This window comes from Dasypus novemcinctus, chromosome 6 (assembly GCF_030445035.2).
Source record: "Dasypus novemcinctus isolate mDasNov1 chromosome 6, mDasNov1.1.hap2, whole genome shotgun sequence".
NCBI classification, from domain to species: Eukaryota; Metazoa; Chordata; class Mammalia; order Cingulata; family Dasypodidae; genus Dasypus; species Dasypus novemcinctus.
The window spans coordinates 106,146,775-106,165,461 of NC_080678.1; the positions used below are offsets into that span (position 1 = coordinate 106,146,775).

Below are 18,687 nucleotides of genomic sequence, written 5' to 3' on the forward strand. Positions count from 1 at the left end.
CCAGAGGAGAGGTCCAGTGATGGGCACAGGGCCTCTGCTCCTCCGCCCCTGGTCCACAGTCCAGGGCCTGTGCCGGCTCCCAGCACCCCTTTTCAGGCCTCTGCAGTCCAAGCCCCTACCTTCTGAATCCTGTCGTGGACATTCCAAGGAAAAGTAAAATCTGCCTTCTTGAGTGGGTTCCTGACTTAGGAAGAAGAACGGTTTAAATGAGGGACAGGTGACAGTTTTACATTTGAATCCAAAAGAAGAGCTGCACCAGGATCGTGCAAAGGAGCTGTGGGAAAGGCATTGGAGGTTTTTGTTGATGGTTGACTTGGTGTTCGTTTTTATTTTGCTGTGCTTTTTGTTTAATGGTTACTGTAACTGCATTCACTGGCAGAGGGAGGGTGACAAGCCTCAGCTCTTCACCAGTCACCCAACTCCTGGAATGATGCCGTCAGTCAAGGGCACCACACTGTCTTACTTTTAATTAAAAAAAAAATCAGGTTTATTGAGGTATCATTGAATACAGTAAAATTTACCCTTTTAAAAAATAAATTTCAGTGAGTTTGACAGATGTACAGTCATGTAACCACCAACACAATTAAGATACAGAACTCTCCTATCAACTGAAAACTTCCCTCCTGCAGCTTTGTAGTCAGCGCTTCCCTCCACCCAGTTCCTTTAGTTTCCCATCCCTATAGTTGTTGCCTTTTCCAGAATGTCATAATGGTATTACATAGTACACAGCTGTTGGAGTCTGGCTTCTTGCACTTACCATAATGCATTCGAGTTTCACCCATACTGCTGTGCATACTAGTAATTCATTCCTTTTTTATTGCTGAGTAGAAGTCCATTGTATGGATATAGCACAGTTGTTTGTCCATATACTCTGCTATCACCAGAGGCAGACTGGTTTTGTTTGTTTGTTTGTTTGTTTTTGAGGTATTGGGGTCGGGGATTGAACCCAAGACCTCCTATGTGGGAAGCCGGCACTCAACTACTGAGCCATGTTGGCTCCTCTGAGTTGGTTTTTGTTTTGTTGTTTGTTTGTTTGCTTTGCTTGTTTGTTTGTGCGTGTCCCCCCGCCCCATTGTTGTTTGTGCTCGCTGTCTGTTCTCTGTGTCCATCCGCTGTGTGTTCTTCCATGTCTGCTTTTCTTCTCCTCTTTCTCTTTCAGAGGTACCAGGATCCAATCCTGGGACCTCCCATGTGGTTGAGAGGCATTCAGTTGCTTGCGCACCTCATCTTCCTGGTCTGCTGTGTCTCGGTCTTTCCTCTGAGTCTCCCTTTTTTTTGTTGTTATGTCATCTTGCAGCGCCAGCTCTCCACAGTGTGGGCCGTCAGCTCTCCATGTCCATGGTGTGGGCCAGCTTGTCTTCACCAGGAGGCCCTGGGAATCGAATCCAGGACCTCCCATATGGTAGACAAGAGCCCAGTCGCTTGAGCCACATCTGTTTCCCTTGTTTTTTGTTCCCCTTCCCCCCCAGGAGGCACTGGGAACTGAACCCTAGACCTCCCATGTGGGAGGTGGGTGCTCAACTGCTTAAGCCACATTTGCTCCCCCCAGGCTGGAATTTTTGTTGTTATTGTTGTTTTTAAAGATTTATTTACCCCCCCTTCCCCTCTTCCTGCCCTGTTGTTTTTGCTGTCTGTGTTGTCTTCTCATCTTCTCTCCTAGGATTCACTGAGATTCAATCCTGGAGACCTCTGATGGGGAGAGAAGTTTCCTGTCAATTGTGCCACCTCAGTTCCTGGTTTCTGCTGCGTTTCACCTTGACTCTCTTCTTGTCTCTCTTTTGATGCATCATCATCTTGCTGTGTGACTCACTTGCCGGGCACTGGCTCACCACGCAGGCACTCATGTGGGTATTTGTGTGGGCACTGGCTCACCACACAGGCACTTGTGTGGGCACGGCTTGCTATGCAGGCACACTTTCTCATCTTCTTTTTCACCAGGAGGCCCCAGGGATCGAACCCAGGTCCTTCCATATGGTAGGTGGAAGCTGTATCAGTTGAGCCACATCCGCTTCCCACCCAGGCTGGTTTTTGTGAGAACATAAGTTTTCATTTCTCTCACGTAAATTACCCAGAAGTGGGATTGCTGTTTGCTGTAGTAAGTGCGTGTTTAACTTTATAAGCTCTTGCTAAACTGCTTTCAAAAGTGGTTGTGTCATCTTGTTTTCTCACCAACAATGAGCTTATAAAGTTAAACATGCAATTTTACTACTTTTTCCACTTTTGCTGGCATTTCATGTTGTCACTTCTTTATTTTACCCATTTTGATAAGAGTGCCTGGTATAGGATCATGATCATTGTCTTCAAAAGGACAATAGGTCTGCTCTGTAGACGAGGCCTCCCTTGACCTTTGTCACCTTGACTCTTTTGAAGCTTACAGGCCAATTATTATTTTTTAAACTTTTAATTTTGAAATACTTTCAAATATACAAGGGAGTTACAGAAATAAAATAAAGACCATATAGAGAATTTCAAAATAACCCTATGCCCCAATATCCAGGTGCACCAATTTTAACATTTTATCATTCTCCTTCTATCTATGCAGCAACTTACTGGTCCGTCTGTCTATCTTATAATCATCTATCTGTCTATCAGTCCATTTTCTAACATTTGTTTATTGTTTATATACATCATGCTGCTTGAACACTTAATAGTGCTGTGCACATTTCCTAAGAAAAGAATATTCACTTATGTAATCACCTTAAGTGCAGTGTTCAAGTTCAAGAAATTTAACATTGATATAAAGCTTACAGTCTATATTCTAATTTTTTCATATGTCCCCCAGATTTCCTTTTGAGCCTTTTCTCCTCTTGTATAAGATCACATATTGCATTTAGTTGTCTTTGTCTCTTCAGTTGCTCTTTTTGGTGTGTGTGTGAATATATGCACACACACACATATAGCAGATGTTTCCATCTCAACCACTCAGTGGGATTACTCGCATTTTCCCTGTTGTGGTGCCCTTACCACCTGCCATTCCTGTCTTCCCAAACAGAAACCCTGTGCCTGTTATGTGTTAATTCCCCATTCACCTTGTCCCCTCCTTCCCCACCCCTGACTACCCGTATTGTAACTTCCATCTCTGTGAGACTGCGGTTCACTGATTTTTTTTGTAGTTACCATGGAGCTTAAGTGTAAACATCCTATAAATAGTTTTAAGTCTATAACTTTCTTTTTTTGTTGTTTAGATTTATTTTTTTATTTATTTCTCTCCCTCCCCCCCCCAGTTGTCTGCTCTCTGTGTGGGCTTCTATCCTTATCAGCAGCACTGGGAATCTGTGTCCCTTTGTTGCATCATCTTGTTGTTTCAGCTCTCCGTCTGTGCAGCGCCATTCTTGGACAGGCTGCACTTTCTTTCGTGCTGGGCAGCTCTCCTTATGGAGCGCACCCCTTGCACGCGGGGCTCCCCTACGTGGGGGACACCCTGCATGGCACAGCACTCCTTGCGTGCATCAGCACTGCGCATGGGCCAGCTCCACACGGGTCAAGGAGGCCCGGGGTTTGAACCATGGACCTCCCATGTGGCAGGCATACGCCCTAACCACTGGGCCAAGTCCACTATCCTTAACTTTCTTGTTTGTGTAGAGACCAACTTAACTTCAATGGTATGTACCAACTATTTCATGTAGTTCTTGTAAATTACAGGTTTATATACTTTGTTTATAAAAAATCACTGATTTCTCATGACATTTTATGCATCTGACTTTTAGATTCTGTAGGAAGTGAGAAGTGGAGTTACAAACCAAAAACACAAGGGTGCTAGTATTTATATATACCCCAGCTGTTACCCTAGCTGGAGATGCTCTTCATGTGGCTTCCATTTACTGTCTAGTGTCCTTTCCTTTCTACCTTCAAAACTCTTAGTCTCTCTTGTAGGGCTGGTCTAGTGGTAGACAAACTCCCTCAGCTTTTGTTTATTTGGAAATGTTTTAATTTCGTTGATAATTGTTTGCATTCAGCACTTTAAATATGTTACCTCACTGCCTTCTTGCCTCCATGGTTTTCCATGAGAAATAGGCACTTAATCTTACTGAGGCTTCTTTATGAGACACATCTCTTCAGGGCTTTTAGAATTCTCTCTTAATCTTTGGTATTGCACTATGTGATTAAAAAGTACCGTACTGTGGGTCTATTTGGGTTTATCCTATTTTGGGTTCCTTGAGCGTCTTGGATATATTTTGTTATATTGCTATTATGTTATTCATGTCTTTTGTTAAATTTGGGAAGTTTTCAGCTATCATTTCTTTGAATTTTCTCTTTGCCCCTTTCCTTCCTTCTTCTCCTGGGACTCCCACAGTGCTTGATGGTGTCTCACAGGTTCCCTCTGGCTCTGTTCACTTTTCTTCATTCTTTTGTCTTTCCTCAGACTGGATGATTTCAACTGTCTTATTTTCAAGTTTACCTGATTCTCCCTAGCCCCTATCTGTTGTTGAACCAAACCTTAAAGGAATTTAAATTTTTCTGTTACTCTCGTCTTCAGCTCTGTTTCATTCCTTTTCATAATTTTTTTTTTTTTAAGATATGGGGGCTGGGGATTGAACCCAGGACCCTGTATATGGGACATGGGTGCCCACCCACTGAGCCATATCGGCTTCCCTGGGTTGACTTTTCCATTTGTTTTGCTTGTTGTTGTTGTTTTTTTTTAGGAGACACCTGAACCGAACCTGGGTGTGAGGTGGGTGCTTAACCGCTGGAGCCATATCCACTCCCTTCATATTTTCCATCTCTATTGCTATTCTGCGTTCATCTGTCATTTCCCTGATTTCCTTTAGTTTGTTGTCCATATTTCCTTTAGCTCTTTCAACATATTTAGGGTTTTTTTTTTTTGAATCTTTGTTATGTCCCAGATCTGGCCCCTCCTCCTGGGTAATTTCAAATACTTTAATCATCTCCTTTGCCTGGCCTATCACTTCCTTTTCTTTGTATGTTTTGTAATCTTTCATTAAAAGCTGGATGTTTTGATATTTTAAATGATTTTTTAAAATGTGTTATTGCTGGAATTTAGAGTCTGAGGTGTTTGTTCCTTAAGCTAGTAAACAGCTAGCCTAAGAGCTAAAAAAGGAGAAAGAATGTACTGTTTCCAGTCTTTGTAAATTGACCTGTGCTCTCCTTCAGAGCCCTTTCTGCGGGTTAGGTCTTCCCTGGGCTTGCTCTGTGGCCCTGGGAATTCCCGTTTACACACATAGGAATGTCCCTCTTTCCTAGGAGGCAGTTTCCTCACAGCACAGCCCTCTGTGTCCTCCAGCCAGCAGTCCCTTGCCCCAGGCAGCATGGCTTGACAGCCTGCCGCCCCCCAGCTGCCTTCTGCCTTTTGCAGGGGAGCTGGGCAAGCTGCCCTCCGTGGCAGGGCACGCTCTGGGGCAGCGAGTCCCTCAGGCCACCGCCAGGCAGGCTGGGCCGGACGTGCATGCTGCCAGGATATGCACGAGGGTTCTTTTGCTCCCTCTGCATCCAGGGTCAGGGACCCACCCTGGGAGCACTGCTGACCCCATGCCCAGCTGTGAGGGGTGGGTGAGGGGCCGGCCAGGGTGCCATGAGAGCCAAAACTTTGTAGGTAGCTTTTTTTCTTGATTCGGTTCTCGTCCTGGTACTGTTGTCTAACCGTTTTCTTGAGCTTTGTTTGAGAAAGATGTTTCTGCCAGTTCTTGTAGGTTATTCAGAGTTTGTGTCGGGGTGGAGCCCTGGCATGCCTCACCCCATCCTCTTGACCCGGGCGTGAGGCCAGTTATTTTGTAGGGTGGCTCTCAATGTAGAGTTCTCTGATCCTCACGGTTAGAATCGGTTAGTGTATTTTTGGTAGGAGTGTCACAGAAGGGATCCTGCCTTCTTCTCTTGTATCCTGTCGGTGGGAAATGCTGCCCTCTGATCCACTCCTCATACTGTTCACTAGAATCACTTGACTGTGGTGATGTCTCCAAGCTTCTCCACTGTAAAGTTCCTCTTCGTGATTCAGAAGTGTTTTTAGGGCTGTCCATTGAAACTGCAGATATCCCATTTGTCATCAGATTTTCAATTACCTGTCCTCCATCCCTCCATCTGTGTATCCATTTACCTATCCATCTCTGGTTTCCTGTTTTAGTCACTAGGCTACAATCTGTTGAGGCCAGTGGGAACCCCCTCTTCGGCCTTGCACTTATGTCTTTTTTTTTTTTTTTTTTTGACATTTTCTATCATTATTTGAGCACTTCCTTGCTCTCTGGTACAAGATGCTCCAGGCTTATTTTATACATCTCCTGCCCTAGCCCTGGAAATTAGCCATTTCTCCAAGGAGCCTTCATTCCTTTTAGTGGAGAACGGTACTTAGGGGCAAGATCTGAATGCCAGCTATGCTCATAGGTATTGGGGTGTCACTGCTCCTAGGCCTTCTCAGTGGATAGAAGTAGGGAATATCTGTATATGCATACATGTGTATGCACACACATTTGCATCTCGATTGATTATCACCATGAGTTTACACTGACACCATGGGGTTGGCCTGGTTTCTCCCATTCCCCCCCCCTTTTTTTTTACCCCAGTCCTCACACGATGAGAAACCTGGTGCCTGTTATTCTTTGAGCTGTTAACCTTGATCAGTGCCCGCCTCTGTAACCTGTCTCCAGCTCCTCTGTCCCCTTCCCCATGCCAGGCCCGTCTTGCCCTTCTTGGGCCCTCCTGCTCCGGGCCTCACCTCCATGGGGACCCCTCCCCATCCCACTCAGGCCCTGAGCCCCCTCAGGGCGCCTCCCCTCCAGGGTGCCTGCCTTGCTCTGCCACACCTAATGGCTTTCAGGTCCAATTCTTCAGAAAGGGGGGGAGGGCGCTTTTTTCTTTTTTTATGCTATGGTTATTTTTTCCAATTGCAAAATTAATAAACATTTTGTACTGAATAATGAAAGAATCAGGTGATACAGGAATGTCAAAAATTAAAAGTAGAATTCTTCCCATATTCTCACTACACAGAAATAACTGCCATTAGTGTACTTAGCCTACTACCAGTGGAAGGTTTGAGACTTTTATCTGCACACACACACAAACCCTTCTGTCTCCATTTATTTTACAGAAATGGCATCAAACGATACAATTTCTGGCCAGAATTTTTTTTTCTTTGCTTAATAGGTCATGTACTTCTTTCTATTTCGGTACAAGGCTACCTCATTGTTTTTAACTTCGTAGAGTATTGCATTCCATGGAAGTACTTAAATGATTCAGCCAGTCTCCTATTGACTAAACCTAGGGCTATTTTCAGTATTTTCCCATTATACACTATATTCTATTTAAAATTTTGCTTCTGTGGTTTATTTTGTTTGGCTGATAACTCCTGAGGTCCTGTGTGGCATACTGGAGCAGACTGGGTGGGGGGCCCTGGGACAGCCTTGCTGTGAGATGCCCCCGCATCCCTCCCATGAGCCCCCTGCTGGGGGATATGGCCGGCCGAGGTCAGGCCTGAGTCTGGGGTGGGGGCTGATACTTAACTGTAGGCCTTGGCTGGTTCTTGGCAAGAGGAAAGGCTCCCAGGAAGGGGAGTTAGGTGCAGGCCAGGACAGCAGCCAGAGGCCCCGGGCCCCATGGGGAGCGCCATGGACCACGTGGTCCCCATGCCACCTCCATGGCTGACCCGACACATGACCCCAGAGCGGCTGCCGCAGCACCCTCACCTTCCTTTCCCCTGTCCTGGTAAAAGTCCCAGGAGGGAGGGGCGATGCTCCTGGAGCATTGCTGCAAGGATGAGAGGAGGCAGGTGCCACTGACAGGAAGTGCCGCCTTGAGGCCAGCGCCCGTGCACCTGCCCTGCCTGTGTGCCGAGCTTCCCGGAGCAGCCATGTAGGACTGTGGGCCTCACCTGTCGGAAGCTCTGGCCGATCCAGGCCGGCCTGCCCCCATGCTCCTGGTATGAGCGGGAGCTGCCTGGCAGTCGGTCACAGAGCCCCAGCCAAGGCCTCGTGCCTCTCTCTACTGCGAGGGGCGACTCCTGGTCTGAGGGGTGGGCGGCCCTCCCTGACTTCACCCTTTGCTTCTCCTTTTTTCCTGGCCATTGCCTACTCTGACCTTGGCTCAGATCATCTTTGTTTTTTTTCCTCTCAATTTTTATTCTAGTTCCGTATATACAACCTAAAAAATCCTCTTTTAGCCACCTTCAAATATATATTTCAGGGCTGTTAATTATGTTCACAGCATTGTGCTACCAGCACCACTGTCCATTACCAAAACTTTACCATCAATCCAAACAGAACTTCAGGGCAATCTAAGCATTCACTCCTCATTTCCTTACCCTACCCCGTCCCCTCATAACTTACATCTAGAGTCTGTCTCTGTGAGTTTGCTTACCTTAATTATCAGATAACCTTTTGCCTTGGAGTCTAATTTAGATTTTATTCTTCTTTGGGAGATTCATCATTTCGAGAGAGTTTGCAGCTCTACCTTTCTAGCCTTGCTGGGAAGTGGCAGAGTGGGCTTTTGGCTGAGTTCATCTCATGGTTGCTGAGGAGATTAAAGGAGGCCTGCATGCAGAGCACAGCACCAGGGGCCTGGCATGTCTGAAGCACTTGGTGATGTTTGCTGTTATTGTCCTGGGCCTTTCAGATCTGGATGTGGAGAAATTGGAACCCTTATACATTGCTAGTGGGACCATTAGATGGCAGTTTGGCATGTCCTCAAAAAGTTAGCATGGGGTGGCGGACTTGGCCCAGTGGTTAGGGCGTCCGTCTGCCACATGGGAGGTCCGTGGTTCAAACCCCGGGCCTCCTTGACCCATGTGGAGCTGGCCCATGTGCAGTGCGGATGCGTGCAAGGAGTGCCCTGCCACGCAGGGGTATCCCTGGCGTAGGGGAGCCCCGCGCTCAAGGAGTGCACCCCATAAGGAGAGCCGCCCAGCGCGAAAGAAAGTGCAGCCTGCCCAGGAATGGCGCCGCACACACGGAGAGCGACACAAGATGACACGACAAAAAGAAACACAGATTCCCGTCAATAACAGAAGCGGACAAAGAACACGCAGCAAATAGACAATAGACAATAACAGAAGCGGACAAAGAACACGCAGCAAATAGACACAGAGAACAGACAACCGGGGTGGGGGGGAAGGGGAGAGAAATAAATAAATAAAATAAATCTTAAAAAAAAAAAGTTAGCATGGGTGTTACCTGGTGACGCAGCGACCCACTCCTAGGTATAAAGCCAAGGTAACCGAGAACTTGTCCACACAAAACTGTGAACAAACGTTCATGGCAGCATCGGTCACTGTAGCCGCAGGGTGGAAACAACGCAAATGTCCACTGACGGATGGATGGATGAGGAGAATGTGGTCTACCCGTACAGCAGCGTACTATTCAGCCAGAAACAGGAATGACGTTTTGGTGCACGCTGCAATGTGCATGAGCCTGGAAACCATTATTTTGAATGAAAGCCGCCAGACACAGACGGTCACGTATTGCAGGATTCCTTTCCATGAAATGTCCAGAAGAGGTAAATCCGTCGAGACTCAGCACAGATGAGCAGTTTCCGGGAGCTGAGGGGAGGAGGACCAGAGAGCCCCTGCTTCATGGGTACAGGATTTATCTTCGGGGTGATGGAAATGTTCTGGAATTGTGTGGCAGTGGTGATTGCACAACCTCATAAAGATACTAAATACCAACTGAAGTTTTACTTTAAAAGGGTGAATTAGATCTCAGAAAGGCTCCATCACACACAAAAAATCTGCCCTCATGAAGCATAAAACTTCTTTGCCTCCAAATCTGACTCTTTCTTCCGGAGGTACACGGCTTTGACAGGCAGCCAGACTGAGAGTTGCATCTCCATTCTCTTCGCCTCCTTCCCTGTCCTGTCCCCATCCTCCCAAATAAAGTGGGGGTGTTTTCTGTCGGCCCCTTTGCCCATCCCCTGGTTTCTTTTTCCTGAAGGCTTGTCCCGCGGGGCAGGACTAAATGCCCGTGCTCCAGGCTCCACAGGTCCTTCATTGGCACTGGCTGTCACCGGGCAAGTGCCGCCGCCTTGGCGGCTGGGGGAGGAGTGGCCTGGCCACCGCGGGGACTGTGTCCAGCTGCCGGGGCTGCCCGTGCCCCCTCCACCCGGGCAGCAGGCCCCAGGTTTGTGCCCCGCGGGGCCTGGGGGGTAAAGGTCGGTCTCCAGGGACAAGGCGGTTTTGTGGCTCGCTTCCTCCCACGCCTTGTCAACGTGAAGAGGCCCTTGCTGGGTAAAAGGTGCTGTTTGACTTGTGTGTTTACTCGAGGGATTTGTGGGGCCCTCCTGCCCTCGGTACGGTTTATCTCACAGGAAGTGAGGCTGCCCTGGTGGGCGGGGCTTCGTGGGCCTGGGTCCGGGCCCCGTTCCCTCTTGGGCAGACGGGCGCTTTGCCCTCTGAGTGTGTGGAGGGGACGGGGAGGGCCGCGGCCCGGATGTGGACAGGGGGCTGCGGCATTTTGGGTTCTTCTTGGCTGTCTTGGGGATGCCCCAGTGACCAGGGCAGGGGCTGCCGAGCCTTGGCTGGGGAAGCAGGTACAGGATGTGTGCCTGTCTGTTTTCTTTACTGAAATTGTACGTCTTCTTTGGTCAAACAGGCCATGAACAATAACCAACACCCTCTTCAACAGCCGTGCAGTTACCAACCCCTACTGCAGCCCCAGGTTCCCTCCTGAAAGGGGACTCCTCCGGTCACCCCTGACATCTAATTTCGTAGATAGTTTTCTGTGTCATACTTAACATATGCACAGAGTTCATTTTCATTTCCTGCAACCTGCCTTTACTCCTAACCCAACAATATACCGTGGGTTTCCTTGTAGTTTTCTTTCAGTTCGGAACTCCCAGCCAAGTGTTCCATGGTTTCGTTGTCAGGGATGGCCTAACCCTGTTCTCCGTGTGTTAAGCACCTTGGTTGTTTGCACTTTCATCCTGTTACAAATAATCTTTCCCGGGACATGCTTACGTCTGCCCTCATTCTTTTTTCCACATTTTCTTAGGTTTGACTCTTAGAGATAAAATTGCTGGGTTCAAGGCAAAGCACATTTTCTCTTTTTATAGGCTCTGCCAGTTTATTTGAGAAACTCATAAGGCCCCTGGAGCCTTCTCTCTTCTCTTTCTTGCCCTGGCCCCTGTCTTTAAAATACAGTATTTTTCTTCTGTAGTTCCTGAAAGTTGACTTTCTTTTCCCAGGAACCACAGGCTAATGCCCTGTCATGGGCCCAGAGGGAGGGGCAAAGGGGTTTCTTGGTCCCTGAAGGACACGTCTGGGGAGAAGCGCAGATAATGAGCGTTTTGACCCGCCTTGAGTGCAGACCCAGGTGCGTTCTCTTCTTGCTCTGCTTGCCTTCTGGAGCCGCTCCTGCCGCGGCTGTCGTGCCGCGTGGATAGAGCGGAATGCGGGGCTTGGTCCTTCCCTCCCGCCACTCCCACCCCGTCCTCCCAGGCAGACTGTCGGGAGCTCGGGCCTGGGGAGTCATCTCTGGAGACCGCTGCCTGCCTGGGACGAGAAGGACGGTAGGATCCCAGGCTGGGTGTAAATGCTCTCCCTCGGACCTCCACCGCCTGCCTGGGACGAGAAGGATGGTAGGATCCCAGGCTGGGTGTAAATGCTCTCCCTCGGACCTCCACCGCCCTTGGGCTGGCAGGCTGAATGTTTGGCTGCAGTTGCGTGTGCGTTTATGTACGTCTCACCGTTGACTGCGACTCAGTGTGTGGGAAACTAGCTCCTAAGAACACTGTCTTCTAACGGTGTAAAGGAAAAAGTTTGGACTACTAGGATAGCTTTTCAAATTTTCAAATTTCCTGGTCTGCGCTGAGGCAGTGATTCCCCCCGATTTCTCCAGAGGCTGTCGATGGTGATGCGCAGAGGCGGCCCCGGCGCACCTGCCTGTGGCAAGAGGTTGCGGAGCATGTGGGCACATGAGCACCTCTTCGGCTACTGTCCTGTGGAGAAAGGATTGTTCTATATGATTCCAGGGGTAGAAGAACAGGCTTTGAAGTTAGAGGAGGTGGATTTCAGCTCAGAGTAAGCCAGGCATTCTTGTGCAGTCTGCTTGTGCATGAGCGTGGTTATAACACTGGTGGAAGTGGCCCCTCGGGGTCCCCTGTGACCCTGAGATTCTGTCATCTCCTTATCCCTGGGCTTGTCCCTGCGTGCCCTTGCTCACTGTGAACTTGTGATTCACTTGGCCCTGAATTGTCCCCGGACTGTCAGGGTTTAAACTCAAGGCTGGGGTATTTGAAGGACTTACAATGCAGAGATGCCAAACCATCATATAGACTCCAAATTCTGTCCCAGACATGTGAAATTGGGCTCTACCAGGTTTGTGTTCATTCACCTCCAGATGGCCTTTTAAATTATTTTGTTTCTCAGTGAAGCTTGTGAGACAAATCTGGAGAGCATTTGGCTGGTCTGCAACGGACTGCCCCCTTGTGGGCTACTTTGGGAATAACTGCAGTGCCAGGGCTGCACAGTAAACCAGATTGGACCTAATCGGGTTCTCACCTGGTTTAGGGAATGTTTGGTAATTGAATATTTGAAGTCTTTCTTTTCGAAGTTTTGAGTTATTTCCCATGAATAAGGGCAATACTTTGTAGTTACTGGAACTTTGCCAGACCTGGGTACAAGGTGTTGCTTGATCTAAAAGTCATGAGGGCTTTCTGTTGACTAAGTGTGTGACTCCCAGAAGAAGAGCAGGTGCTCAGAGTGTAACATGTTATTTGTACAGTTTAGGCACCATGAGCCACTTTGATCATTTAGGGAAGGTTTTATGTCACTGTAGGGAATGGTTTACCCTTCAAGTTCCTAGATACCAGCCAAGGGCCAGCCTTGCAAACAGGCCTTTTTCTGGATTTCTGTCCTTAAACACAGCCTTACGTCTGCAATGTTTATGGTTTTCTGCACAGTACTTAATAGAGATTTGTGAATGAATAAATCTGAATGAATCAGCCTCATGTGATGGCAGGGCCTGTGAATGAGACAGCCAGATTCCCCCAGGCTAGAGGGTGGGGCCTTCCCTCCCAGATAGAAGTGTGGGTGTGCTGTGCTCTGGGCACAGCCCCCCCAGCCCCCACAGGCCCTGGGTGAGCCAGGCAGTCTCTGTCTCCAAGTGCTGAAGCGCAGCGGGTCCTCGGAGATTCTCAACAAGCTGTACGACACGGCCATGGACAAGCTGGAGGGGGTCAAGAAGGACTACGACGCCCTGCGGAAGAGGTTCAGTGAGAAGGTGGCCATCCACAGCTCAGAACTGAACCTCCTGGAGCAGCTGGAGCGGGAGAACCAGCGGCTGCTGAAGCAGACGGACATGCTGACCCAGCAGAGGGACACCGCCATCCAGCTGCAGCACCAGTGCGCCCTCTCCTTGAGGAGGTAGGAGCCGGGGGGCTGGGAGGGGGGCACGCACGGGCAGAGCCTGCACCTGCCCCACCTTCTCTGAGAAGGGCGGGGGAGCTGCTTGAACTCCCCTGGGCGTGGGGGGGAAGGGGGCTAACCTCTGGGCTGGTGGTTATCTGCGAGGCTCCCAGCGCCTTCCGGGATTAAAACCAGCACAGGCTACTGGTCTCCAGGAAGCGTTGTTTTTGACACCCAGTAAGTCTCATGAATTGTGGCTCCTTCCTCTCCCCTGAGTAGCTCTGAGTGCTCTGAGCTTGCTTTTTTCCTTTTCTTTCCTTTTCTTCCCTTCCTCCCTCCCTCCCTTCTCTCTCTCTCTTTCTTTCTTCTAATGCTGGTAATTCTTTTTTTTTAAAAAAAAACGTATCTATTTTATTGATACATATCAACAAAGCATGCAGTTCATCCAGGTTTCACCACAAGCGTTTCCATCTGTGTCAGTTACCCACCCAGAGAATAGGACAGCCACTTGTCTTAGGCATTGTTCCTTCCAAAGTTTTATTTTTAAATTAAGGAATATGATCTTCTTCAGGGCTGTGCTCCCTTCCTCCAAATAGTGTTTCGTAAGGAACGTTCCTGCACAACGCCAATTCTCAGCAGTCTTCCTGGGCTTCTTAAGTAGACGTTTTCTCTTGATAAATAGGTTTGGAAATTGCTGGATTGAATTGCAAACAGGTTTCTTTACATCAGGACCTCTCCGGGCCTTTTACTCTGGTATTGCGCAATGTGACTTGCCAAGAGTGGGGCACAGGATGCAGTGTTCCCAAACATAAGCCGCCAGAGCACCCAGCATGTTTAGTGGGACCCTGTGCAGGACTGGGGTTTCAAGGAACAGCCTTTGAGAATGCCAGTCTCGCGCTGCAGGCCCTGACTTGCAGGTTGCCTTGCACGGGGCTGGCCGGAGCTGTGGTCTCTGTGCTGACTGACTTGAGGCCTTAGTGTCTGTGAAAACGTGGCGGTCGGACTCAACTTAGATCAAAGCTGCGTTGAGCTCCCGTGTGCTGGGCTGCTGCAGCCTTTATTTTTATTTTTTAAAGAACATGGCTTGGCTGTGGAAGATATAAGGTGTTATTTCTAGTAAAACGGGAGGCATAAAATCCTCAGCTCAGCTTCTGGTATTTGTTAAAGGCTGAGAAAGATTCCAGGTTCACGGACACCAGGACTCCATAACTTTCCTTTGTCAGGGGTGTGGGAGAAAGGCGGTCTAGCGCAGTGGCCTCGGCCTAGCAGCTGACTGGGCAGGCCCCCCGCCCCTCCCCGGTGCCCTGGGCACCACTCCCCTAGGTTCAAGGCAATCCACCACGAGCTGAACAAGGCCACGACCCAGAATAAGGACCTGCAGTGGGAGATGGAGCTGCTGCAGTCGGAGCTGATGGAGCTGCGGACCACGCAAGCGAAGACCGCCAAGGAGTCGGAGAAGTACAAGGAGGAGCGGGATGCAGTGTACAGCGAGTACAAGCTCATCATGAGCTAGCGGGACCAGGTCATCTCTGAGCTGGACAAGCTGCAGACCGAGGTGGAGCTGGCCAAGTCCAAGCTCAAGAGCACATCTGAGAAGAAGGCGGCCAGTGAGGAGATGGAGGCACTGCGACAGGTAGGCAGGGGGACGGTGGCCGTCCAGCATCTTCTAAAGCAGCCAGGGAGGAGGGGGCTGCAGTGGGCACAGCGGCCGGTCAGAAGCCGCCTTCCGAGTTGGCACGAAGGCCTGCTCGTTTTCGCCTGAAACGCTGGCTGAGTTTCGGACGCTACCCAGGCACCCTCACACCCAGACCCATGGTGAAGCAATAGTAGATAATCTTGAAAAGTCAGGGGCTAGAGCAAGGGCTTGCTCGTGAAGGAGAAAGATGCTGAGAGCAAGTCCCCAAAGCTGTCGATGGGTCTGGAAGTGTTCCCTCAGTCGTGGGCATTTGCTTATTAAAGGGGTGGTCAGCGTTCTTCCGGGAAGATGTTATCCTGGGTTGACCCCAAGACCCTTCTCCTCAAGCCTTGCTCCCTGGGGGCCTTACCTCCAGGGTCAAGGGAAGGCTTGCTCATTAGCACCAGCATGGGGCCACTCTGCTGGAATCCTGTGCCTTCAGTGTGGAGTTTTTGAAGACTTCCTACCTGGTCACCCCAGGCCTTCCTCATGGTCACTGCTGACCCCGAGGCCATCTGTGTCCAGCAGGAGCTCCCCCCGTATTTGAGCTTCCCTTTTACATCTTTCAGCTCTGCTGTGTGCTGCTGAACTTGATCGTAGTGAATGTTCTCCCCATCAAAACCATCTGTTTATGCCTCTCCACGTTGCTGCTTTCCTTGGCAGCTCAGTCAGAATGTAGGTTTTAAGGTTGGTCTGTGAGAAACAAGAAGCAAGGTCTTATGGGTGGGGCAGCTTGGCAGGGGGAGGTGGGCACTGGGTGGTCACAGCCAGACCCCTCCCCTCTACCAAGCATGGCACAGGGCTGGTGCCTGAGAGGCGTCCAGGGCCCTGCGAGGCTTTCTTCCTGTGCCGGGGATGCCAGGGGTGCCAGGGACCGCGGGCATGCGAGGGACACAGCCTTGTGCTTGCAGGGGACCTCCGCAGCCGGGGGCCGCTCTATGCTTCGGCTTCTTCACCTGCAAAGTGGGGAAGACAGTGGCAGCTGCCTCCCAGGGCTGTGACAATCAAATGGTTGAATGTAGAAAAAGCACGTAGAGTGGGCCCCATGAGACTTAGGAACAACTTGACTCTACTTTTATTATTAAGGTTAGTATTATTCTCATCGGAAGCTTACTGCCCTGTGTATATCAGGTTGAACCATACGAAATCGTGTTTTTGTAGGTAAAAGAGGGTCACATAATGGCAATTTCATTCAAAAGGACTGAGACTTCTCTAGCTGGTGGTTGAAAAGCAATAGGGGAAACGGACTTTGGCCCAGTGGTTAGGGCGTCCGTCTACCATATGGGAGGTCCGCGGTTCAAACCCCGGGCCTCCTTAACCCGTGTGGAGCTGGCCATGCGCAGTGCTGATGCGCGCAAGGAGTGCCGTGCCACGCAAGGGTGTCCCCCGCGTGGGGGAGCCCCCACGCGCAAGGAGTGTGCCCGTGAGGAAAGCCGCCCAGCGTGAAAAGAAAGAGCAGCCTGCCCAGGAATGGCGCCGCCCACACTTCCCGTGCCGCTGACGACAACAGAAGCGGACAAAGAAACAAAAAGCAGACAAAGAAACAAGACGCAACAAACAGACACCAAGAACAGACAACCAGGGGAGGGGGGGAAATTAAATAAATAAATAAATCTTTAAAAAAAAAAAAAGAAAAAAGAAAAGCAATAGGGTATACTTTTTATGTTGATGGATTTTTTGAAAAGATGTTGAAGGAATTTCTAATAAGGAAAGTTAATGCATTAGAACTCCGTAATGGTCCCAGGAAAACTATCAACTCATTTTCGCCTTCTGGGATTTAAGTAATTAATTTTGGGGGTGGGGGCGAGTGGATATTGTCCATATCAGAAAGGGAAACAAAATGACTAGGAAGAAAACTGAAAATGACTGAGTCAGTAAGTAAACAAAAGGGTCAAGGAAGAGCAGATGCAGAAAAGTGGATGGCGCAGGTGACGTGCAGTGGGGTGGCGGGGCTGCCTGGGGGGCATCTGCCGCTGGAGGAGTTGTGCCCTTTGAGGAAGTCTGAAAGCACAGGGAGTGTGGGCAGATCAATGCCCACCTTGCCCTGGGTGCTAGCTCTAGGAACGAGTTCACTGCCGCTGGCTGCTTGCCCAGTGCACTCGAGAGCAGAGTGCGCTTCCTGGACTGTGTGGGGGGTCTTGGCTGGGCATGGAGCCTGCCGGCCAGCTGAGCTGGAATCTTTTCTAGGCTCTGTTCCAAATTGGCAGGCGGGAGAGGAGAGCCTCTCCCTTCCCCGGCAGCCAAGGGCTTCCAGGGCTGAAATGCTCGGCTCCCTTCTGCACTTTGCCTGGCCTCCAGATGCACCACATCACCCAGTGGCCTGGGCCTTCCTGGGTCGGACCCTCTCCCTGGGCACACCTCCCTGCTTTCCATGCCTTGCCACAGTGCCCTGTCCAGGGCCTCAGCCATGGTGACCTGCTCCCCAGATCTCAGAATCAGCTGCTTTTTGTCTCTAGTGCAATTCGGGCTTCCCTGGCAGTCTCTGCCCTTCTCTCTGCACCTCTCTTCCCTCCCTCCCTTCTGCTTTCCTTCCCTTGGTCCACTCCCCTTCCCATGCCTTTCTCCTGAATGGGCAGGAAGGGCCCAGGAGGTCTGGATGCCAATCAGGGCCTTTGCCCAGCCCTGGCACCAGCTCTGCTCTGGGCACCAGGCCCACTGTGGACGCCAGGTCCTCTCCAGAATCTGGGTCTGCTCTGGGTGTTGGGTCAGCTCTGGACACCAGATCCCTCTGCTTTCCCTTCTGCTTCCCAGCTGCTGCGTGGGCCTGTCCTGGACCACGCCCCCAGCCTCTGGCCATCAGCTGACCTGGTCCAGTTGGGGCTTGTGGCCCTCTGGTGGACCAAGGTGCTGCCTGGGGCAGCGGGGGGTGGGGTGGGCACTGCCATTGGTCACAAGTTCTCCCCAGGTGCTGGGTCGCTTCCCAGGTCAGGCCCCTCCGACCAAGCCCCCAGCTCACAGAAAGGATGGCGTGGCTGCCTGGCACAGTGGCTGCTGCGTCCCTGCCCCCCCATCACCCGGGCAACCGCAGTGCCCCTTTAGGAGCGGAGCTCAGCTGTGGTGGAGAGAGCCTGAGCAGTGTGGGAGAGGAAAGGAGCAGGAAGGAGTTTTGAAGCTATTCAGGAGCAGGGAAGGCAGCAGGAGATGGGACTCTGAGAGGAGCATCTGGGGGGCTGGGCTGCAGCCCAGGGGCCTTTTGAATTGGCCTCATGCCTGGGCCAGGCGAGTGGTGGGAAAACCAGCATGTTCTTCCCCAACCTGGGGCCCCAGCCCCGCCCAGGGGCTGTGGGGAGAGACCTTGGGGGGTGCATGGTGTAGAGGGAGGAACTCTGGAGTGAGAGTTGGAAGGCCGGGGTCCGGGCTCAGCGCTCCCACCAGCGGGGGCCTTGGGGGACCTCTCGGATCCTGAGGTTCCTCGGCAGCAAACCAGGCTCCCACAGAGGGCCCTCTCGGGGCCTCTCAGCTCCCGAATTGCAGCACTCCTTATGAGTTACCGCCTTCCTGCCCCTCCACAGACCTAAGTGCAGAGCTGCTGTGCTGCTTACAAGGAAATAGTCTTTTTGGATGAATTCACTTCTGGGACCCACAGGGCTGAGGGGCCCAGGGGGAGGGAGAGGGGGAAGGGCAAAGCCGCCTCCCCTTGGGGTCTCCACCTCTGGATGGCAAAGTGAGATGGTTCCTTACCAGAGTGGAACTAGGTACTAAGACCTCTCAGATCCTGAACTCGATGAATCCC

At 50.6% G+C, this 18,687-nt stretch overlaps 1 protein-coding gene across 1 annotated transcript in view; it reads left to right on the forward strand.

The window, feature by feature from the left end:
• The first annotated feature begins 7,553 nt into the window (after positions 1 to 7,553).
• LOC131278915 (disks large homolog 5-like) overlaps positions 7,554 to 18,687 on the forward strand; it is a 52,052-nt gene continuing 40,918 nt past the window's right edge. Inside the window, 6 exon segments of the mRNA XM_058299552.1 lie at positions 7,554 to 7,650; positions 9,870 to 10,055; positions 11,372 to 11,442; positions 11,772 to 11,936; positions 12,957 to 13,297; positions 14,603 to 14,912. Coding sequence (XP_058155535.1) covers positions 7,554 to 7,650; positions 9,870 to 10,055; positions 11,372 to 11,442; positions 11,772 to 11,936; positions 12,957 to 13,297; positions 14,603 to 14,912 — 1,170 coding nt within the window.